At 49.1% G+C, this 22,624-nt stretch overlaps 9 protein-coding genes across 9 annotated transcripts; 4 read left to right on the top strand and 5 right to left on the bottom strand.

Annotated features, from left to right (window-relative positions):
* Positions 1-513: 513 nt before the first annotated feature.
* On the bottom strand, positions 514-1,287 carry BO79DRAFT_286497 (alpha/beta hydrolase; the record flags this gene model as incomplete). The annotated part of the gene is made up of 1 exon (XM_025688478.1): positions 514-1,287. The coding sequence occupies one exon, from the start codon at positions 1,285-1,287 to the stop codon at positions 514-516; it is 774 nt and encodes a 257-aa protein (XP_025541441.1).
* Positions 1,288-2,911: 1,624 nt separating this feature from the next.
* BO79DRAFT_143182 (cytochrome P450) lies at positions 2,912-4,504 on the top strand (the record flags this gene model as incomplete). Its single annotated transcript, XM_025678309.1, has 2 exons — positions 2,912-4,019; positions 4,089-4,504. 2 exons carry the CDS (start codon positions 2,912-2,914, stop codon positions 4,502-4,504), a joined length of 1,524 nt encoding a protein of 507 aa, XP_025541440.1.
* Positions 4,505-5,254: 750 nt separating this feature from the next.
* On the bottom strand, positions 5,255-6,378 carry BO79DRAFT_226939 (acyl-CoA thioesterase II; the record flags this gene model as incomplete). Its single annotated transcript, XM_025683836.1, has 5 exons — positions 5,255-5,299; positions 5,369-5,763; positions 5,816-5,950; positions 5,988-6,240; positions 6,304-6,378. The coding sequence occupies 5 exons, from the start codon at positions 6,376-6,378 to the stop codon at positions 5,255-5,257; spliced, it is 903 nt and encodes a 300-aa protein (XP_025541439.1).
* Positions 6,379-7,643: 1,265 nt separating this feature from the next.
* BO79DRAFT_244436 (uncharacterized protein) lies at positions 7,644-9,746 on the top strand (the record flags this gene model as incomplete). Its single annotated transcript, XM_025685370.1, has 1 exon — positions 7,644-9,746. The coding sequence occupies one exon, from the start codon at positions 7,644-7,646 to the stop codon at positions 9,744-9,746; it is 2,103 nt and encodes a 700-aa protein (XP_025541438.1).
* Positions 9,747-9,952: 206 nt separating this feature from the next.
* Positions 9,953-10,974, bottom strand: BO79DRAFT_262373 (SDR family oxidoreductase; the record flags this gene model as incomplete). The annotated part of the gene is made up of 3 exons (XM_025686590.1): positions 9,953-10,098; positions 10,188-10,785; positions 10,852-10,974. The coding sequence occupies 3 exons, from the start codon at positions 10,972-10,974 to the stop codon at positions 9,953-9,955; spliced, it is 867 nt and encodes a 288-aa protein (XP_025541437.1).
* A 339-nt stretch (positions 10,975-11,313) lies between these two features.
* On the top strand, positions 11,314-16,040 carry BO79DRAFT_262368 (ATP-binding cassette transporter; the record flags this gene model as incomplete). The annotated part of the gene is made up of 10 exons (XM_025686589.1): positions 11,314-11,487; positions 11,545-11,845; positions 11,911-12,157; positions 12,217-13,273; positions 13,343-13,608; positions 13,670-13,935; positions 13,995-14,050; positions 14,124-14,801; positions 14,878-15,816; positions 15,897-16,040. The coding sequence occupies 10 exons, from the start codon at positions 11,314-11,316 to the stop codon at positions 16,038-16,040; spliced, it is 4,128 nt and encodes a 1,375-aa protein (XP_025541436.1).
* A 301-nt stretch (positions 16,041-16,341) lies between these two features.
* BO79DRAFT_262367 (uncharacterized protein) lies at positions 16,342-17,079 on the bottom strand (the record flags this gene model as incomplete). Its single annotated transcript, XM_025686588.1, has 1 exon — positions 16,342-17,079. The coding sequence occupies one exon, from the start codon at positions 17,077-17,079 to the stop codon at positions 16,342-16,344; it is 738 nt and encodes a 245-aa protein (XP_025541435.1).
* Positions 17,080-17,413: 334 nt separating this feature from the next.
* On the bottom strand, positions 17,414-19,595 carry BO79DRAFT_192201 (alpha/beta hydrolase). The gene is made up of 6 exons (XM_025680878.1): positions 19,530-19,595; positions 19,286-19,475; positions 18,070-19,218; positions 17,937-18,015; positions 17,808-17,868; positions 17,414-17,735 (listed from the first exon to the last, which is right to left on the bottom strand). Exons 1-6 carry the CDS (start codon positions 19,569-19,571, stop codon positions 17,562-17,564), a joined length of 1,695 nt encoding a protein of 564 aa, XP_025541434.1. The 5' UTR covers positions 19,572-19,595; the 3' UTR covers positions 17,414-17,561.
* Positions 19,596-20,801: 1,206 nt separating this feature from the next.
* BO79DRAFT_192198 (phosphatidate phosphatase App1 family protein) lies at positions 20,802-22,496 on the top strand. The gene is made up of 2 exons (XM_025680877.1): positions 20,802-21,823; positions 21,883-22,496. The coding sequence occupies exons 1-2, from the start codon at positions 20,825-20,827 to the stop codon at positions 22,483-22,485; spliced, it is 1,602 nt and encodes a 533-aa protein (XP_025541433.1). The 5' UTR covers positions 20,802-20,824; the 3' UTR covers positions 22,486-22,496.
* Positions 22,497-22,624: the final 128 nt, after the last annotated feature.

Raw genomic sequence — 22,624 nt, 5'->3', positions numbered from 1 at the left:
AAATGTCCCTTTACATGCCGGATTTTTGGGCCCCATATTTCCATAACATGACCATCATCGACGATGGCGATGCGATCAAGTCCCATGGTCACCAGGCGGTGTCTGAGGCCCAATCCAGCAGTTTCAGCTGTCCTGTGTCTTCTCAGGAAGTCAAAGGGCTTCTGGAATGCCTGCGAGAATCCCCTCTTATAAGGGTTTAATAAGTTTTTACTATACAATGAGTCAGACTGCTATGGTCTCTGCTCCGTTCGTACACCGAGCCCTTGCTAACGTATGTCATGAACGACGCCATTATGGCACTGGAAATTTGTAATTGAGGAGAATATCACTCGGGGATGGGACATAACTATGGTCACCTGTGAGACACCTCGATTCCCTTTGCATGCTTAATGAACTTTTCAATATATGGATTGTTAAGCAACGATGTCGGCCCCTTTTCTCAATGGTTGAGCGCCATAAAATTATATATTTCCATATGCCTAACCAAAACTGTCCTCTTCCACAACGGCTGTCTCACTTCTCCTCCCAGCCTACGATCTTCAGAATCCAATCCACGACGAGTTCCGGAGCACTTACAACAGGAACATGGCCAGTGGGAATTCTTGTCACGTCCGCCTCCCGCCCACTCTCACTTGCAACCGTATCAATCATTTTCTGCTGCACGTCTGGCGAAATAACCAGGTCGTCAGTGCACAGCAGATACGCGACGGGTACATTCTTGTACCCGGCATACGTCAAGGCATTAGCCAAGCTCGCTGCTGAATGGTGTGTGAACTGTCGAGCCCATGTCATGCCCTCGTCCGGGGGCATATCGGAGAAGGCTGTGGCTGCGAAGGCCGCGGTATCGACGAGACTCATCCATCCTTGGTCATCGACGGAGATGTCCATAGGAAGACTACCCAATACGTCCGCGGTCGACCTGCCCTCGGGAGGCACCACGGCCGTCATAAATGCCAGGCGTACCACCCCACCAGCGTCCTTGCTGCCCTCCCTCTTGATGAGACCCTGGATGCTCTGGCTGGCGGGCGTCCCGCCATACGAGTGCGCCACCACAACGACCTCCTTTCCTTGTTCCACTAGCCGTTCAATCTGACGCGCAATCGCCGCCGCATCGTCATACATGGTGCCGGGCTCTGGGAGGGGGCCATCGCTGGGGCCCACGCTGGGTAGCCGGACTGTGTGGACTTCGTAGCCCCGACTTGCAATTCTTGTAGTCACCGGATCGTAGAGTTCAGGTAGGGCGCAGGCTCCTGGGACAATCACAATTGAAGGCTTGGGTTGAGACATGGTGTTTGAATCGATAGATGAGCTTGCTCGTAATTGTTACTCAATCTAGGCCACAATAACTATCTGGGTTTGTACTTTATATACCACAATCATTTCGCATATAAACTGATTTCTAATAATGAACTAAGCAACAGAGCAATGTTAATAATCCAGATCATGCCGGTGATGTTAGTCTATCCTGCTGGAAGCTAGTGAGTACGCCACGAGGGATCCAATGGCTCTTTCCATTCCTTCCGACCCACCCGCGTCAGCACGCTTACGCATGACAGTACTTCCTCTTCTGATGCAAGTTATTTGCAAATTATCAGCAACATATCTTCATTAGAGACAAGAATGGGTCGCTTTCGAAATAATGGCACAACGGACTTGGCTTTAGATTGGTTCATTTGGTTTCTCTACAATCTCAAGCGATCGTCAATAATTGCCTCGTCATCCATTGCGACTATATCTGTCAGGCGGCATGAACGTCAAAGTATGTCATAATATAGAGAGACTTGAGCTTTGTTAATAGATATCTGGTTGATAGCTGATTATATAGTCACGTCAATTCGGTATTTTCGAATTGGGGATTAGCCTATGCATTATAGGGGACCCCGAGAGTCTATTGAACGACTATGCGAGTAGAAAAGATTCTTATATTAAATTGCGAGCGATACAAGGCATGAAAGCCAACCTGGTTGTATAACGGCCCCTATTATGCTCAGGTATAGTCCTTCTTCTATAACTAGTACAGTCTCGTAGCCAGCTATTGCCAATGAGGATGGCTACTATAAATTTATCGATACTATTATTTATTTGTTTATCCGGAACTCATATTTTTCACATACCAAGGTGGTACATACATTCCGACTTCAAAAATCCAAGTATAATAACAGAATAGCCAGTAGCAACATCCAACTTCTGCTTGGAAAGGGAGTAGTGATAAATCCTGAATATACTATTTATGCAGTGATAGCCTTGGAGTACATATGCAAGTAGCCGCAATTGCAGAAAACGCTGCATATAAAGTCAAGTGTGGAAATTGTTGTCAGCTCTCTACCTGATCGCGAGTGAGCAGCAAGGAGATGAATATTACTAGAGAAGCGGTAGTCAGGAGAGCCTCGATGCTAGGGTATGGTGTTATATAAACTACGCGTCGCGAAGATAGGTCAACAAGGGATGGATGCGCGACGGTGATTGATCTCTAGGTGTGATGGGTTAGCCCAACATAACCCGAAACTTGAATCAATGCACTATAAACCATTCCATACATGAATGGATAGGGTTACTGATGACGGTAGATAATGTCGTCTAAATTCCGGTTATGAATGTTTGTTCTAGTTCTCCAACTCTAAAGTTTGGGACCGAAATACGAATGCACTGCACTAATACGGTGGTCAGGTCTGACTGAGAATGCACTTTATCAGTAATAAGCTCTCCTACAGGCGGTTTCCAGCTGCAAGGAGGTTCCAAATTCTGCCTTCTGCCGGAACCCTTGATTACTGTTCTCACGTGTGCATCCTTGTCTCAGCTCTCCCCTATAATCACCCAGGAATGTGGAATGCCCTTGCGGCTTTGCGGTCCGACCAGGTTTGATATAATAATTGTCAGCACCTTTGCGATCGACTACCAAGCCGATAACATTATGGAGAGCAACAACACCCATATCTTGACGATAGCTGTCGGAGCTGCTGTTGTTTTCTTCTTCTGCGTAATCAGAAAATTGCGTTGTATATGGATACAGTCACAGTTTGCTAAGGTACATGGTTGTGAGCCTGTATTGACAGCCTCGAAAGATCCTCTTTTCGGCATCGATGTGCTTCTGGAGAACATCCAAGCCGCAAAATCCCACCGTCTCCTCGAACTCATCCAACACCGGTTCCAACGGTACGGAAATACATTTCGTGTAAAGCGATTCACAACCCCCTTAATTATAACCTGCGAACCGGCAAATCTAAAAGCTGTCTTATCCCTCAATTTTAAAAATTATGGTCTGGGAAGTCGTGTCGCGACCTTCGGTCCGCTATTAGGCCATGGAATCTTTACCACCGATGGCGAGCACTGGGCTCAATCCCGCGCCATGGTGCGCCCCAATTTCGTCAAGGACCAGATCGCGGATTTAGAAAAGCTTGAGGAGTTGATGCAAGGTCTGTTGGCGTTGATCCCTACAGATGGTTCGACTGTCGACCTGCAAGATCTCTTCTTCTGCTACACGCTCGATTCCGCCACTGAATTTCTCTTTGGCCACAGTGTCCAAAGCCTGAATCAGCGTCTGTCTGGTGCGGTGCCTAGTGAGAATGATTTTGCTTCAGCTTTCAACTATGCGCAGCATGCTATTGCTAGGAACACCCGTCTCGGTTTCTTAGGGCGGGTTATTCCCGACCACAAGGCGACGCGATCCAACCGTATCTGTCATAGCCTGGTGGAGCAGTTTATCGAAAAGGCGCTCAAGTACCGTGAAGACTATGCCAAGAAGAGCTCCAACGATGAGGGAAGGCATACCCGCTATCTGTTCTTACAGGGTTTGGCTGAACAGACAGGTGACCGCGACCGCATCCGTGATGAACTCATGAACATTCTCCTTGCCGGCCGCGATACCACCGCATCGCTACTGAGCAATTTGTTCTTTATGCTTGCGCGGTGCCCGAAAATATGGAAGAAGCTGCGTGAGGAGGTCGCGACTCTCAACGGTCGCGCACCCACATACCAGCAGCTTCGGAATCTGACATACCTTAAACACTGTCTGAATGAGTGTAAGTTTCCAAGACATGCATTGTCACCAACTGGCAGGGTTCCTCGTTTATTTAACGTTCTGTGTATAGCGCTTCGTTTTTACCCAGTCGTCCCAGTAAATTCTCGTAAAGCACTGAGCAATACTGTGCTGCCAGTCGGTGGCGGTTCCGCCGGAAGATCCCCTGTTTTCGTGCGTAAGGGTACTATCGTGTTCTACAGCGTTTGGGCAATGCACCGTCGTCAAGATATATACGGACCTGATGCAAATGAGTTTCGTCCGGAGCGCTGGGCAGATCTGCGCCCAGGATGGGAATACTTGCCGTTTAACGGTGGTCCTCGGATCTGCATCGGCCAACAATATGCCTTGACAGAAGCCGCATATGTAACTGTCCGTCTGGCACAGCAATTCTCAATTCTGGAGAGCAGGGATTCTGGCCCATGGGAGGAAGCACTCACCTTGACTCTGTGCTCTCGGAATGGCACTAAGGTCTGTCTAAGGCATTGAAGCTGGGCGTGAGGGCAGATCAGATGTTGTTCTGGATTACACTTCCAATGGATGATGTTGATCTCCCTGTTCGGCATGGTAGGCTACCTTCAATGGTCTGAGATGAATGCTTCCGGCTTCATTGAGCAACATGTTTCTCTATGGAGAGCGCTTGTTCAAAAGCATACTGGCAACTATTGTGGCAAGAATCAGTGTTCAGAAGCAAACGATGTTCTCCATATAGAGTTGCTGCGCAGTCGAGGCCTGCATTCAATCAATTACTCGAATCAAATAAACATATGCTGATGAAGTAGCGCAAAAGGTACAATGGTGTCATGCAGTAAATCTGAAGAGAATTGACTTCAGTGTGATAGTGTATACAATTTGTGCCTCTTCCGTAGATATGCAGACAGCCATATCCAACTCAAAAAGCATTAATCAGAGCACCGTTGGAGTGATTGAAGCACCATTGGCCAAGAAGGATCATTTAGGCAGTCGGTAGCTATGCGAAATTTATTGCCAGGTTGCAAACTTGTTTACAGGAATACAAATCACGCTAATCTTAGATCAGCATGTAATCAATGGCCATTACAACATGACGCATATTCCAGTTTCAGATGTGCTACCGACCGTTAAGGTAGCCGCACCGCCACTAGTATTACTATGGTGGCCACCTGAAGGTGCAGGAGGCATGTAAAGAGACAAAATGTTATCGACCAGAAATAACTTGCACAAAATTTTACAAACTAAGTGGACATTGAGGTATGCTCATTACAGCCTTGCTGGGATATTGTCCTGGGGGAGTCGAACTAAAACCTGTATCTCCAAGTTAGTCGAAAGTGGGCAACATGAACGCTGCGAATAGTAAGACAGCTTCTTGCTCACTTCTTGAGTGCAAGTAGCCAGTAAGACTCCATCTGATGACCATACACGTGATATTACCAGGCCACGTTCGTGTCCAGCCCAGGGACAATGCAGCTCTTCCGTCATCCACTGGTTGACACAGACATGATCCACGTTGTGAAAGTGAATGGTATGAGCTACAGTGGACAGTGCCTTGAAGGCCACCTGTGCTTGAGGATTTCCGTCCTTCAAACCGGCGTTGAATCTAGTATATACTGGTATACCATGGGCTCTCCCGACCGTTCCAGCAGTATACGTATCTGTCATACATACCAGGGCAAGCAAATGCTCGTTGCTGCCACTTGGCCTAGCCAAGTTACTTTGTGCGCGAACAATGCGTCTGAAGTACTTGATCTCGGGATCGGAGTCACCTTTTCCTTGTTATACTAGTTAGCACAAAGTCAGATATTCATCGTCTCTCGGGCTTACCGATGGAAGCCGTTGCCATCTTGAACTCAAACAGAGATCTCGCAGTGCCTTCACCATAGCGATGGGGTTCCATCTCATCATCCAGCGCTAATTCAGGCTTTGGAACTGCATGTTTCAAGACATTTCCAACTGGGGCTGAGGCCCGTCTAAAGCTCACGGTTACGATGAGGACATTCATGATCATTTTGTCTTGCAGATACAGTTTTAACACTGGATGCTTGGCCCTGACTCACTCGGCTCACATGATAAAAAACAGGGGTCCCGACCCTGGTGGCCTTGACAAAATGGCAATGCATGCTGTGGACGATAGAGGAAGGCGAGACTCGCTGCATTACCGCATTAAGGGCTTGAGACATGAGGACGCCTCCAAATACGGCATTGAGTCCGAGCGGACACCACAGAGAATGTACGTTAGTGAAAATGTCCTATAATAGAAAGGCTTGGTTAGGATGGTCGAGAATGAGCGCTTGGAGCGCCAATGATCTCACATTGTTATCGTCCGAGGACGGCCTCACAGCAAAAGCCTTCTCTAATCCAGGGATTGCTTGTATATTGGTATCCATTTTGAAACCTGAGAATTCAACTGACAGTGCTAGTGGGATAGCGCGTGATTCAGACACTAGTTGAATATCAGTAAATATGACGGATGACACGCACCTATATCAACAAGGTGGCGTGTCGCAAATCGAAATAGACAGATTATCTGACTGATCAGCCACTGTAAAGGGACTGATCACATTCATTAAAAGTAGTAGAGTTTTTTAGATTGGCCCATGCTGCATAATGCGAGCGCAACACGTGTCGTACGTCATGAAGATGTGATTTTGAGCCATCTTTGGGGATGTAAGCCTGCATATTGTACAGATATAATGCTTCGTTGTACATATGAGATGGGGGTATCGAGTCTTACCGCCGATAGCCTTTCCCGGATCGACAAACTGCTGCTTGAAACTATGGCGATGTTGTAATAGTAGCACTGCCCTTATTTTCTAAGTGATATCCATCAAATATTAGCACAAACTCAACAAGTAGGCTTTGCTAGCCATGATACCGAAGGCCCTGTCGCTCTTTTCAGTTGCTGTTCAATCCCCAAGCCCAACTATTATTATCTCCTGGCCTGGGACATGCCAGCTATATGGTGCATCAGGCATGCATTAGCCCATATCACGATAGCATCCGGGCGCAGCAAGCTTCTACGAGGATGCTTCAAGTGATGTCGAGCGAAAGGGCCTCTTTGTACTCAAAGTCGGCAAGTCCCAAGACCAGACCTCATATCGATGTGATCAGAGAACAGAAAGAACTAGAAGGTATTGGGGTCGACTTATACTCGGATACTAAAGATAAACTGTTACCGCAGTCTAAATGTTTTTCTTATAATCGCCATTGACCAGGACATAGAGCCACGGCTATAGTTCGGACGGACTCGTGGCATCTAAAGATTCTCGGTAGATCGGGACTTTATACACTACCGAAAGACCTCGTCTTGTGGGTATAACAATCAAACTATGGGAAGCTAGGATGCCCAGACAGCCTATCACTAAGATACTCGGGATGGATAAATCATGGAAATGCTCGTACTCCGTCGGGTCCACACACTGTCAGGTTACTCCAGCTAGTCTGATTGGCTGTCCCTTCCTCGGCATCCTATTGGTCTGATTTTCCGGGACGGTGGAGTCAGGTGACTGAGGTTTCACTTAGTACTACTAGCACTATAGTAGGAAGGTGAGTAGAGTAATAGTAATAGTAGTGATCCTGGATTCTCCGAACTCCATCTACACTACTACCTACTACTCCACCCTCCTCACTTTCATCTATCACTCACCCCGGAATGCTGTATAACGTTGTTTCTTTACGATCAACACCACTGGTCAAACGGAAGAAAGTGCGCCGAGCATGCGAGTTTTGCCGTCAGCACCGGGTTCGCTGCGATGGTGGATTACCCTGTGGCCAGTGTCGTGCCAACAAGATCCAATGCAGCAAACCGACCCAGCACTCAAGACTACCTTCTGGCAGCCGGAAACTGCAGCCGGCTGCTCTACGCAGTCCCCCGCCAGCCCAGTCTGCGCCGCCATCTACCCCGATCCGAGAAGGCCCCAGCCAACAAGTTAGGCCAAGATCCAGTTCACAACGGAGTCTATCCACCTACCATGCTGTCGTCGCTCCTCCGCGCCCGCAGTTGGATTCATTTGCCGGCTTTATCTCTCGAATGAATCATTTCTGCTCTATGGTATCGCAGATGTCAGCACGCCCATCCCCTCAACCTATCGATCCGGGTCCTTCAGACGCTCAGTATCCCTCGCCGGATTTGCTGAGAACAACCGAGTCGGATGTGCCACATCTGACGCTGGACAGCTTACAGAAACTTGAAAAATCCCTGCTTGATGTCTTCTGGACTCGGTATCATCCCCTAATGCCGATTATTAGTCCCGAGGACTTGACGATCACGTCGGGTCAAAACTCTGAGTCATTGCGGCAAGCGCTCATGGCCTACTGCTTACAATCAATTCATTGTGCCGGGCTTCAGAGCCGCTTGCTAAGCATCCAAATAGACTCAGCATTATTACACAGAGGAGAGCATTCCACTCAAGCCCCTTCGCTAGCTAGCCTATATGTTGCGTTCTTCCAAAGGGCTCTAGGGACGAACAGCGACTATCTCTTGTACGCAGAGCCTTCTTTACTGGACGTGCAGCGGCATCTCTTTATGGCCGCTTTTCTCCAGAACTCTGGAGATTACCAAGCAGCATATAATATTATTGGCGTGGCGATGCGACTCGCACAGTCGCTGGACTTACAGCACCCCCTGGTAACTCGTGCGACCACACATGAGGTTGAGACGCGTCGTCATGTTTGGTGGACATTGGTACACCTCGACTTCCATTGTTCACGACTTCTGGGAAAGCCTATGGCTATCTCTCTAGATGATGCGGTACTCAACACGCCACTCCCAAACCCGCGGGATCCTTGGGATACCTCAGAGCTCGGATTCCATTGGGCATCGATATCGCTCACTGTTGTGGCAAGGAAGATGGCCGAGGATCTGGAGCGTCATGTGCGTGATTCGTCGACAACCGATCCATATAATCAAATCGAGCGCCATGCGCACTTTTTGTCGCGGGAAATCAAGGGCCTGTATCGATGGAGAGATCAAGTCTTGGACGCGAACCTATACACCAACATTACACTTTCATGTAATGTTTATCAACCAGACGAGGTTACCTCTTCCATGAGTCGGCTGAAACATGATCAGAATGCAACACTGTCGTTTCATGAGGCCCCAGTGCTCACCTTACAAAAAACGCTTTTAGAGCTTCGATACCATGACATCGTACTCTGGGCTCACCGACCTTTTATTCAATTCCCAAGTCGCAGCTTAGTTCCGCAACGGAGTCCACAAGCCGATATACACGCCACCACGGCACTACAACATGCGCTAACCGTCACCGACCTCATACACACTCGCATGCTTTTTCATGATGCTCTTTATGGATGCTCAGAAATCTACCAGTACGTGTGGAATGCAGTTCTCACCCTTGTGGGGTTTATGCTGGCCTACCCCCTATGCTACTGGTTCCCACTTGCTCAGCAACATGTTGAGCGATCTCTTCCAATATTTGAGGGGGCGGGGACAAACAATCCAATTGCATCCCGAGCGGCTCAACGGACACGGTATCTACTAGGGAGAGTTAGTGCCCTCATAGAGTTGTTGAGTTCTCAATCATCAGCGTTCGGTGATCGCAACGATTATCGGAGGGTGCAGACCGACGAACAAACGGAAACAGAGAACCAGCAGCCTTTGCCTTTCGCATCCGAGGAGAACGCTTTGTGGTCATTTGCAGATACTGTTGACCCTAACACCTGGTCTGGTTACTGTCACGAAATCAGTGATATGTTGATGGACGTGCCTGAGATACATTTGGGAACTAATTTTTGAACCTTACAACCACTATCGTCCTCGTTACATATGCATGGGCGCATATCGGATAGAACAGAGTTTTGAATGCTTGCTACAAGATACATAATAGCCTATCACATCTGGATACACCAATGATAGGGACTGCTAGTTTCATTTATAGACAACGAGAACGCGACGCCGTTGCGTGAAATTAACTCTCCACCTGAAGGTGGTAGTGAGGGCCATCAGATGAATTGACCCACTTTCAGTGTATCTGATGAGGAAAACTCCATTTTCCTATCTTCAAGCTCTGCCAAATCCCAATTGGAGGATAGGTGACGTCCATTAAGGTATTGTGGCTGTTTCGCGGCCAAGTAGACGGTCACGGCACCTGGGAGTTCCGCTATTACAGACCAAGGGAATTTGCCATGGTTAGCCTAAGGTCTCCTGAATTGCCAGTTGTGATATTTGTGAACATACCAGTGTCTTTAGCAAATGGCTTGAATGAATCCAGGGTCATGCTGGTTTGTACGATTCCCGGAGAGAGACTGTAGGTGGCAACCTGGGGGTTCTCGGCTGCGACGAACTCGGTGAATTTGGCCACAGCCAGTTTACTGATAAAGTAACTGCTCAGTCCAGGCGGCGTCAGACCAATCGTGGAAATGAGGTTGACTACAGTGGGCTGAAAATCAGCGCTCTCAGCAGCGATCAGACGCAGGTATGCCGCGGTGGCAAGGTATGTCCCCCGTACATTGACCTCAAAGTCCTTCCACCAGGTGTTGGAGTCTGATTGTGCAACGGGCGCTATCGAGGCAAATACACCGGCGTTGTTGATCAAAGTGTGCGCGATTCCAAAGTGGTTCCTGATAGTGTCGAAGGTCTGCGCTATTTCCTTCTCATTGGTGATGTCCGTAGGCAGAGCCAGCACATCAACAGAGGGGAATTCGGCTTTCAAAACTGCTTTCGTCTCTTCAGCCGACTGAGCAGACTGAGTCACAAGAACTAGCCCCTTGACGCCGGACTGGGCGTGAGCTCGCGCAATAGCCTGGAGTATCACGGAGGTCAGTCGTGATTGCATCTGTAGAGGGGTCGGGTTTGTTCTCACTCGACCAATTCCTTTTCCTGCGCCCGTGACGATGGTTACTTTATCTTTCTGTGATAGCTCTGGCCGTGATGGATCGATGGTGGGATAGACATCGCGGTAGTATTTCCGTGTTATGCAGCCCGCACGAGTGAACTGATCGGGATCAAACTGGGAGCCTGACATGGTTCTTGCGAGAATACTTTCAATTATTTTTGAATGGGTAACAAGAATAAGGAATCTTCATTTTTGTCGTTTCCCTACGCCTGCGTGTCTGCTATTTATCTCTACTTCCCAATGCTATCCACCAGTAACCGCCGTAGTCGGTCAACTCCGCTGAGAGTGGAGCTGGCCCTTGGTCTAACCATAAGGAGCAATCATTACCCCATTTGGTAATCCGGCACCTTCTCCTATGCTTCGGTGCTTGAAGGCTTCGTGGGAGCTCCTTTAAAGTCCTAGCAAAATCGCGCCCAAGAGAAGACTATAGAGCGTAGCTGAGCTTCTTACCAGCTTGATATGTGTATCATGGAGACATTGGGCTGCGGAGATAATGGGTACAATGGAAGTCGAGAGACACATCAGGATGCAGAGATCGATCAACTGGTTGCCAATTTTCTTGATCGCCAGACTACCAGTGAATCAGAGCGCTTGGGTGGCATCATATTCAAGGAATTGTCAATCATAGGCGCAGGAGTTGGGGTTTGTTTCCGACACATGAAGGTGACAAGAGATTCCATAACACTGACTTGAAACCAGCGCCAACGGATGTCCGATGTTCCCGAAACTCTACGACGTCTGAAAACTCTCGCCAACCCGGTGACCTGGTTTTCGCTAAAGGAGATCCCATCTCGACCCATTCTGCAGCGTCTGACTGGGACAATCCGCGAAGGGGAAATGTTGATGATTGTGGGACGCCCGGGCAGTGGATGCACCACCGTTCTGAAAGCCTTGTCGAACATGAGGGACGAGTATCTGAGAATGGAGGGTGACGTCTGGTATGGCTCAATGGATGCCTCGACAGCGAGGCGACATAAGCCCAACCAGGTAGCCTTCGTTGGTATGAGAGTTTCCCACGCCCCAATCGAAACAAGCACTGGCTAAGATGGCTAAGCACGTTAACAGGGGAGGATGACATCCACTTTCCAACTTTATCTGTCAGCACCACGCTTAGGTTTGCTCTCAATGCCCGGCATTCAAACTCTGATCCGGATAGAGCCTCCAGAATTGAAGAGGACCTACAAAGTCTTCTGCAGCTTATGGGTCTTGCTCATGCAGCTCAAGTCCGAATCGGAGCCGACCATCTTCGTGGAGTCAGCGGCGGCCAGCGTCGTCGTGTATCTCTCGCTGAGGCCCTCTGCACGCGTGCAAGGTAGATTACTCATCCAGTACTTCTCACAACAGACCACAGAAGCTGATCATGTCCCTTAGTCTGTTCTGCTTTGACAATCCTACTCGGGGGTTGGACTCATCAACTGCCATCCGCTTTCTCACTACCATGCGCAAATACACCACTCGCAGTCGATGCATGACCGCCATGTCTTTATATCAAGCTAGCGATGTTGCAGTTTCAATGTTTGATAAGATCTTAGTTCTGAATGACGGCCACGTTGCCTACTATGGCCCGGCGTCATCAGCAAAAGCCTACTTTGAGTCCCTTGGATTTTATTGCTCACCAAGGATCTCGGTTTCCGACTTTCTGGCATCTATGTCGGGGCCTCCGGCAGGTCGGCAAGCCCGGAAAGATCTCCAAAGGCTGGTGCCCGTTCAGCCTGCTGATTTTGAGGCCCGGTTCAGAGAAAGCAGCTTCTACCAGCAGACGGTGCGTGAGGCTGTTGAGCCACCTCAGTCGGCAACATATAAAGATTCTAGAGCATCAGAATACGCTTTTCCCATGTACCGTCAGGTATATGAGTGTACAGTTCGCCATTATCAGATTTTTTTGACTGATCGGGCTGCCTGGGTTGCTGAGGCGGCTGGGACAATGATCCAAGCTCTGCTTCTAGGCACTCTCTTCCGGAATCAGAGAGCGGTGACAGAAGGGCTTTATACTCGCGCATCGGCCCTCTTTTTCTGTGTTTTGATCATGGGGTTGCAGGCTTCTGCCGAATTTGGGAATACCTTTGTCCAACGCCCGATATTGCTCAAGCAGAAGGCGTTGCGATTCTACCGACCCGCGGCCTACGCGCTCGGTCAGATCCTCGCCGACGTACCCTGGAAGTTTATCTTTATCTTGTATTCGCTTCCCATATACTGGATGCTTGGCTTCCAGCGTACAGCGGGGAACTTTTTCACATGGCTGGTGTGCCTCTACATGGGCCTAATGGCACTGAGTGTTATGTTTCGAGCCATAGCTGTCTTCACAAACTCTATCACTCGGGCCATTCTCCCAGTGGGGCTTTTACTCAATGTGCTAATCATCTACACGGGTTTTTATATCACACCACCAGGAATGAAGGTCTGGCTATCATGGATCCGCTACCTTGATGTAAGATGAAACAGAAGATCATCAAAGTCTTCCAAACAGAATGTGCTAACCTCCTCAATATTTGTATAGCCCATGTACTACATTTTCGAGTCCATAGCTCTTAACGAGATCGGGAGCAGTTCATATGCATGCAGCCTGCAGAACATCGTCCCTCGAGGAGCATCATACAATGAAACAAGTCTTCAGGCCTGTGCAGTGTCTGGTTCCGTAGCAGGCCAATTGAACCTTTCTGGGAGACTCTATCTGATGGTTGAGTATGGATTCAATTACTTCCACTTATGGCGAAATGTTGCAATAAATGCGGCCTTTTTCGTCTTCTTTTCAATTGTGGTAACGTAAGTTTCCTTTCTCGAGAATATCCATCCTCAGCCACAAACTGACTCTACTATTGTTTAGAATTGGAATGGAGAGGTTTCGTCATGCATCTGAGCAAATGGCAACGGTGTTTTACCGCAAGCTGCCATCGTGGGCGAACGCCTCACCCACCCGTCCTACGGACATTGAGAAGCCACCGTATGTCACTGGCTCCAAAGAACTCAGACCCATCTCCAACGGTGAGATCCCTACTATCGGCTGTCTGGACAACACACAAAATGTGTTTGCTTGGCATGAACTGTCACTTGAACTTCACGATGGAAGGAACTTGATTCACCAAGTTTCAGGTAAGACCTAGTTCTCTGTCCTTTATAAAGTATAAGTCTTACAAGGCTCTATGGTACAGGATGGCTTCAACCAGGAAAGATGACTGCATTGATGGGAATGTCGGGGGCTGGCAAGGTAAGTCGAGCCGATGCTATGATTTCGGTCGCTGAAATAGACCCCAAGCCTGACAGCCCTCCTGTACGAGTAGACTACGCTCCTTGATACCCTAGCTCAGCGTATCCAGATTGGCCGCATATCTGGCGGTCTCTATCTGAATGGGCAGACACTTCCGGCGTCGATGGGCCGACGTACAGGATTCGTTCACCAGAATGATATCCATCTAGCATCGTCCACAGTGCGCGAAGCACTCCAGCTGAGCGCATGCCTGCGCCGCTCAGAAGCGGTCGCCTGGGAAGAGAAGATGCATCACGTGGAGTTTCTCATCCGGCTTCTTGAAATAGAAGATATTGCCGAAGCAATCATCGGGGTACCAGGGGCAGGATTGAACCTCGAACAGCGCAAGCGGGTCAGCATTGGGGTTGAGTTAGCTGCAAAGCCAGACATTGTTCTTTTCCTTGACGAGCCAACGTCCGGGTTGGATGGCAATTCAGCACTCTCCATTGTGCAACTGATGCGCAGGCTATCCGATGCCGGACAGACCATTCTCTGCACGATTCATCAACCCTCTGCGCAGATGATCGAACAGTTTGATAATTTGCTTCTGCTGATTCCAGGTGGGAAAACCATTTATTTCGGTCCGTTAGGGTCTCAATGCCAAAATATAATCGATTACTTCTCTCGGTATACGCGATGCTGTCGGGAAACGGAAAACCCTGCGGACTACATTCTGGAAGTCAGTGCGGAGCCCGACGTAGACTGGTTCAAGGTATGATTTCTCCTCCCCACCTCAACGGATTACCCAGATTTTACGCAGTTCAATTCTCACCTCCTGAGCATGGTAGACTTGGCAGCAGTCGCCCGAGTATGTCTCCACCCAAAAGCAGCTTCAGCACTTTCTTCAGCCACAGGAAGGGAGCACTTTGTTGTTGTCAGGTTCTGATCGAGCATATGCGGCCTCCTATCTCGAGCAGATCCGAGTGGTCACCCAACGAGCTTTCATGAACTACTGGCGCGACTCAGACTACGTGTTGGGCAAGATGCAGCTTAACATCTGGATGGGGCTGATGAACGGGCTCACATTCCTCCAGCTGTCCAACGATCTCACTGACTCCCGCGGACGCATGTTTTCTATCTTCGTCGGAGTGATCACCGGACCCGTGCTCAGCCTCCAGATCGAACCTCGCTTCATCCTACTGCGCGATCAATTCCTGGCACGAGAGAATGAGTCACGTGTATACCACTGGAGCGTCTTTACCATCAGCGCGCTTCTCGTGGAGATCCCGTTCACGCTCTTGGGTGGACTTGTATACTGGGTTCTGTGGTACTACATGGTCGGATACTTCACCATCTCAACGCGCGCTGGTTATGCCTTTCTCATGTACGAGCTCTACTCATTGTTCGTCGCAAGTATCGCTCAATTAACGGCCTCGTTATTTCCCACCGTGCTGGCCGCACAGGTGGCCACTGGCTTCGTCTGGCTGGTGATAAATACCTTCAATGGACCTCTCTCACCCCCGCCTTTGACACCTCGCGGATGGCGCTGGTTCTATAATATCTCCCCCTTGTTTTATTTCATTGAGGGGATTGGTACCAATGCCATGCATTCGCTGCAGATTACCTGCCGTGACTCCGAACTGACCACCTTCCATGTGCCCGCTGGGGAGACATGTGCCTCGTATGCAGCTGACTTCTTCGCTTCAGGGGATTACACAGGTTACCTGGTAAACCCTGACGCAATTGAAGAGTGTCACTACTGTGCCTATGCAGATGGAGATCAATATGTTAGTTTTTGTCCCCTCCATTATAGTTCATCTTCTTTCTTCCACGAAAGAATTGTTAACACGTCCTCATGGAAATATAGGTCAAGCAATATGCCATGAGCTATTCACAACGCGGTAACAACGTCGGAATCTTCATTGGATTTATTCTTTTCAATTACACGATGGCAGTGTTGGCGACCTATTTGATCTTCATATTCAAATGGCGGAAACAACGGAGGACTTGATTGTTGATCGTTCTCAAGTATGTGCTTGGTGTCGTGGGGTGAGGATTTGTTGGAAAGATAGAGATAAGATCAGATATCTGAGCATAAAAAAGGGGATATTAGAGCACGCCCTGTCCCTAATTTGCTGGCTCATCGCTGTGATGCATTGACCTTTGCAAGGGTACTGACATTGACTCATTCAATGCTGAGTATCAGGAATTTAATAACACCCCCCAATCATCGTACAGGTCAGATGTCGACCGTTATATCTCTTTCTTTCATCTTGGGTAATTATTCTCTCGAATGGCACAAGTGGAAAACATCACCCGCCTCTCGCGGCTTTAGAATCTTTTTGATTCCACCACTCATCTTGCTCTATTGCCATGCGACAGGTTTTGAAGAAATCAGCGTCAGTATAATCGGTCACCGCATCTTCAGGCAACAAACATAACACCGCGGCGACCCAATACGGAAGGTCTGACTCGAGTTCACGAAGGATTTCAAGCAGCCCGCAGTAGGGACTAATACCGCAATTCAACTCCTTCGCGTCAATATATGCTCGCTGAAAACTGGAAACGTATTGCGCCACAGTAGTGTAGTGAGACCGCCGCATATCAATGAGCTTGAACCATGTGGCCATGGATAAGGCGTGGTCATAGTGCGAGCCAAGATCCCGGATGACATTGTAGACATCTTCCGCGTATTTTTTAGCACAGCGAGAGGCCCCCAGCTTCGCTCTTATCTTGCGAGAGAGCTGGCGATTCATCCATCTTCGGACAGTGATTGACCAATGGCGCCAGAGTGCAAATTTGGCGTGAGTTTTGTCGGGACGAGGAAGATCGCTTCGAAGAAGATGTTCCAAGCCGCGAGACTTGAACGTATGCTGAAATTCCCAGTCCCATATCCGCAAATCGAGCCGGCCTCTCAAGCGCTGCGATACCGCTGGGAGCGGGCTCGACAAGGTCGTTGGAATGCAATCCGCTTGGGTGGCAGGTTGTATAGAGGCTAATTTTACGAGTTCCGGTATGTGGCGCAACGAATGGTATTCTCCCGGGGCCATGTTCGACGGACTAATATACAGAGAAGTTTAATGTATTGAGAATGATTGATTGTGCTTGGACACTGTGTTGAACTTGGCGGGACGCGTCCGGTGACCGACCACTTATCTGGTACCTGTTGGATACCGGGGGGCCAGTGTTTTTTTTTGGTGTGTCAATTGGCTATAGAAAGAGTGCTGGATAGCTTCAGCAGTCAATGTGATATCCTATCTCAGCAGCGCTGAGCAGCAGAAAGAGACTTCGACGTGCTGGGGCGCGACCGACACTTTGCACGTGACCTCGTCTACGCGGGATCACAGTATGGAAATATTCGTTCCTTTGGCATTTCTTTCAGTCCATTATTCTGACAGAAAATATATATGCCTTATATCAGCTCCTCATAACGGATAGAAACAATGCATCTTCTCATAGACCTGATATTAATGGTTTTGGTGAGATTTCTCGCTTAATAATTAGTATTGACAGGGCAATGTACCAAGATAGATCATAGCTCCGTCCTCTCCAGCTCCGTTGGGGAAATTCCATCTGACACTTCCTCCACCCCAAATGGGCGTATATCTGTCTCACATCGCGTGCCTGGTGCTGGAAGCTCCCCGGTCTGAAAATACGTGCGGATATAATTGTCTGTACACCTCGAACGCGAAGCGAAGGAGCAATGCTACAATGACGTCCGGTTAGAACACACGTCTCTGAATAAGACCGAAAGCATAGGTGGAGAAATTGTACTTACACCTTCAGCATGCTGTTCTAATACGGCAGACTGCTTGAATAAAGCGGACATAGCATGGGCGCTAATACTATCGTCAATAGGCCGTAGATGAAAGTACACAGACAGATAGCAGGGTGGCGAAAAACTTACTCGCCAAGCGGAGTCACTGGATCCAAGGTATTGCTGACGAAGAGTATAGGTGCGGACGTATCCTGAAACCCGGTAGGTCCTTCTTTGGGTTAGCACTTAGGCAGCAGCTAGGTGCAATGAGACTAGAACAAACCTTTGAAGTCCCCCGGTCCCCGACCATTCCACCTAGCACACGGCATCAAAAAGTCTGCAAACGTATCCCCCATCCAATGGCTGCTCTCAATGGAAGGCCGAAGATATTCGTCCCAGTATTCCTCGCGAGTGGTATTCAGTAGCTTCTGGTTTAAGTCCAAACATACGATACCGGCAGTCACTTCTACGCGGAACGAGTATTGGCATGCTTCACGGCACGGGGGATGAGACTGACATTCTGGATCGAGACAGTGAGTTGGCTGCATTTCCTCGCGTAGCATGGTTTTCCAGCCGGCCATGCTCGTTGTGTTTCGTTGTTCGAGATCTCCTAGGATGGTAGCGAGAGTGGGGAAAAGGTCGACCGGTGCGTACAAGGCGAGTTTTAGGAGACGTCTCACGTCAGAATACGTGATTATGTCTGGGTTTGGATGAGTGGTCCAGACGGGGGACGTTTTCAGATCCGACAGTATACTCTTGAAACGCTGTTGGAGGTCGCTTATTGCGTTTTCATTATCTTCTCCGTTGGCGGATGGGTTAGCAAAAGCACATCTCGGCTGGCCTGCCTGATGACAGTAGCGGAAGAAACTTTCTAGTATATGATCCGCATCCCGGAAAGATGTTGACATATCACCCGAGTACCAGCTTACTGCATCTACTACCCCATCTAACACCATCCGGTGGACTTGGTTCGGGAAGAGAGTTGCATAAGTGACACCTAGCAGAGTCCCGTACGAGTAACCCCAGTATTGCAGCTTTGCGTCTGCGTGAGGATCCGGCTGGAGCAGTTGAGCAATCTGATGCAGATCGTGTGCCGTACTCCAGGTATTCATATACGGACCAATATCCGCGCCATCCTTATGGGGATCCGTACACGATGTGGCTAGGGCTTGCATGCGGGCCCAGAGATGATCAGCTGCATGGTCGGAGCTACCTACCAAGCCATGGGCCTGCACGGCCTCGCTCCAGAGGTAAGTAGACAGCAGATCAGGAAAGCACGTCAAGGGAGGGAGGGTATTTCCCACGCCACGGGGGTCAAAGGAGACAATGTCGAAATAGCGAGAGAGCTGTGTATCATCGGAGCTGTCTACGATCCGCTGGATCTCTTTCCCTCGGTCAAGTATTTCCTGCACGCCGGACCCGCCAGGACCACCTGTATTTGTAGTGAGCAACCGTGGTGGGGGCCAGAATGGTAGCGGTAGTGACATTGTTGCCCGTACCTGGATTCACGATTATAGAGCCACCGTAACGCTCGTCGGCAGGGTCTACCTGTGCAGGCAGTTTTATGACGGCCAAGGTGGCCGTTGTATTTTCAGTGGCACTGGCTGACCAGTCTAGAGGAACTTCAAGACGTGCACACTGATAGTCCTGGTAGCAGGGGACGAAGCTCAGGACTGAGCCTGGCGCAGTCTGGTAGAGCGGGTAAGTACGTGAAAAAATTAATGGGGTGGAGGAGATCAGTACGCTACTCCAGGAGAAGTCCACGGCTTGCACCGCAGAAGGCATAATGTATTGGTGTCGCTGGAGAAGGGTGAGTTGAACAAGATGAAATTGATGGTAAGACGACGAGATAGCCGTCGATATAAGTATTGGATGAAGTGAGCGACTTAGCGTCAGCCACGACGGGCTGACATGCATGCAGATCGGGGCACCGCCGGCAACCGACACAGCCTCAGCTCGAGGCTAGAACGTGGTTACCTGGACTCGGGAGATAAGAATACAAAGTATCGTTAGTGCAAATCACATAAATGCGACACAATTTATCTATTAGGCAACAATCGATCGAGGACAAAGTATGCGACTGGTAGGTTCCTATGGAGGGTTGCGGAGGATGATTCATTGCCGAGCTGTCGCTTAATGCCACTGTTATGCTCCCAACGGGGAGAGAATTTCAGACCGTTCACAAAGATAGCATCCTTCTCGACCACATACCCTTATAGAAGCCAGCAGGATTCTTTTTTTGATATAGTTATTATTTATTTCTTATTCTTTATTCTACTATTTCTATTTGGGTAAATTTCTCTTTCGCGTCCTTCTCTCCGTTAATTATTCTCCCATGCTGGACTCCGGCTTTCGATCGCCATGGTAAAGAGCGATGTGGATACTGGAGCAACAAACCATCGATCGGATCTGCATCCGAACCGCCTTGACATGTTTAGTACTTTGTATTTTATTATTGGGAAGGACTCGAATGTTTTGAAGATCACGCAGATTATCACCTGCTACAAGGTACTGTGATTAAGGGCCTTTCGGACCAACCTGACCCAAGACGAGGAATGCGATTTCAAGCTACCTACTTATATAATGTTAGTGCGACGGAGGTGGCTAATTTTACCTTGCCAGTATGAAATTCACGATATGACGGTAGTTCTCCATCAAATAACGGCAATTTCTATAGAACAGCAGTGGAATATTGGGAATCGCGTACCATCTGAGTATGACGCAACGGGGGTGAGCACCGGCGTCGCCCCATGTGGTGGACACGTCTCCGGAGCCATGACGCATGAAGACCCTGATCTGTTCCTGATCTGTCCCTGATCCAGAAATTTGGTTTGTCGCTGGAATATGTTAATTAACTGCGGGTCAGGGTCTTGCCGTCCAGACCCAATGGATGAATCGCTTGTGTGGCCCTGGACTTCCAGTGATCTGCACGGCTATGACGTCGGTGGATGTTCTATTTGTTATATAACAATACAGACAGCCATGTTACTCTTATTCCTGCGCCAAAAGGTCTATCCCCACTACTTTGAGAATCAAAAATGAGCAGGTCAAGCTTTGCCTGTCAGGCCCTGCTCCAGGCAGCTCTTCTTACAGTTGTCTCCGCGATCCCAGCGCCCACAGCGTTCGTCAAAAATGTCGTTCCGCCCGAGCCCGTCATCACACCTTCGCCGGTTCAGCATCACCCTTCACGAGTTGCTGGTCGAAATATTTTGAGTGACGTCGATTCTGATATTAACAGCATCCTTTCTGGCCTGGGATCCGACCTACCCTCCTGGGTCGCATCGGGCGTGCCCAACTACTTCCAGGGTTTCCCCACTGGAGATGCAGTGGTGAGCTCCTTGGGCTTGAACAGCGCTGAGTTGGCAGCCTTGCCCACCAATGTATTGAATATCGACCCATATGCCAACTGGACCAGCTCGGGCTGGAACGTTCGCTTCCACGGAAATGTCTACAAGCAGCCCAACACCTCCATCTCCGATCTGAATGATTTGGCTGATGTATTCCTCGGCAATACAAGCATATCCGACCTTTCTGAATCCGAGCAGAAACAGGCCCGGAATCTAACAGCCGAAATATTAGTCGTCCAGCAACCTGACGTCGCTGTAAACACGATCCACTTAGAGCCTGCCCCGAGTCAGGGATCCAGCGGACAGCCAGGCGGCGGTGGATCCTCTAATACCACTGGCGGCACCCAAGACCTCACTCTGCCCTACAACACCACGGTCGAAGGTGACTTTGACACCTTCGTTCCAATCTCCAGTAACGGCTTGACGGCAGGTAACGAAACTTCGGCCATACAACGACTTAACGTTCACGTGGAGGGCGCAACAATTGGAAACAGCACAGCCTATCTTGTGCCTCCGACCGGGCTCACTGTCGTTTCGGACATCGATGACATCCTACGAGTCACCAAAATCTATGAGCCCGAGCAAGGATTACTCAACTCGTTCGCACGACCCTTCCGGCCATGGGAGAATATGCCGGACATCTATCGCAATTGGTCGATCAGTCTCCCTAACCTGCATTTTCACTACCTAGTTAGTCTATTAAATGTCCCTTATTGTATTGTTGCTGCGTACTCACCACCACACTACAGACGACGACTCCCGAGCAAGTCACCCGAAACTACATGCAATTCATCTATGACAACTACCCCGGCGGGTCTTTCGACACCCGTCCCCTCAACTTTAGCGACGTCTCCGCCACCCTGTCCATCCGCAAATTCCTGCTGAAAAAGGTGTTTGAGACATTTCCGCAGCGCAAGTTTATCCTCATCGCCGACACCAGCAACAGCGACGTCATGCGTGACTACCCGGAAATGGCGACCGACTTTCCAGGCCAAGTGCAATGTATCTTTCTTCGGAACACGAGCGCCACTGACTCCGGTGACAAATTCCCATACGATACGTCTGGGTTTGAAAAGCTTAATCAGTCGAACTACATGTTCTTCTTGCATCCTGATGACTTGACGAATCTAGACATTGCGAATGGCCAGTGCTATAACACATCCATTCCGCAGAATCTAACGTTTAGTTATCAGGGTTTGCCATTGGGGCTGGGCGACGAACCCACTGCTGTCAATGGGTCTGCCAATCATACTGCTGAGTCGGCGGCCAGTTTGTCGATGATGGGTGGGACTAATAAGCAGGGTTTAGTCTTTCTTATTGTCCTGGCTACGGTCTCTTTCATGGTCTTGTAGATATCCATTACGATATATGAAAAATTACGAACTTATGACTTGATTCTCTTTCCAAAATCACGTACAGCGGAGGCTCATTCTCTATGTGGGAGCTATCACCAGAGTAAACCATCGTGAAATTATCTGCTACTGGATCTAT

Source organism: Aspergillus costaricaensis (assembly GCF_003184835.1).
Source record: "Aspergillus costaricaensis CBS 115574 unplaced genomic scaffold BO79scaffold_10, whole genome shotgun sequence".
NCBI classification, from domain to species: Eukaryota; Fungi; Ascomycota; class Eurotiomycetes; order Eurotiales; family Aspergillaceae; genus Aspergillus; species Aspergillus costaricensis.
The sequence above is the reverse complement of the archived record's forward strand: the minus strand, read 5'-3'. Positions and strand labels throughout refer to the sequence as shown.

Excerpts from the sequence above, each read along its gene's own strand:
- BO79DRAFT_192201 (XM_025680878.1), bottom strand. The coding sequence starts at position 19,571 with ATGCCTTCTGCGGTGCAAGCCGTGGACTTCTCCTGGAGTAGC. Across the intron at positions 19,476-19,529 it reads TGGACTTCTCCTGGAGTAGC|ACTGCGCCAGGCTCAGTCCT; the intron begins GTACTGATCTCC and ends CCGCTCTACCAG. Across the intron at positions 18,016-18,069 it reads GGGACCGGGGGACTTCAAAG|GACCTACCGGGTTTCAGGAT; the intron begins GTTTGTTCTAGT and ends AACCCAAAGAAG.
- BO79DRAFT_192198 (XM_025680877.1), top strand. The coding sequence starts at position 20,825 with ATGAGCAGGTCAAGCTTTGCCTGTCAGGCCCTGCTCCAGGCAGCTCTT. Across the intron at positions 21,824-21,882 it reads ACCTGCATTTTCACTACCTA|ACGACGACTCCCGAGCAAGT; the intron begins GTTAGTCTATTA and ends ACCACACTACAG.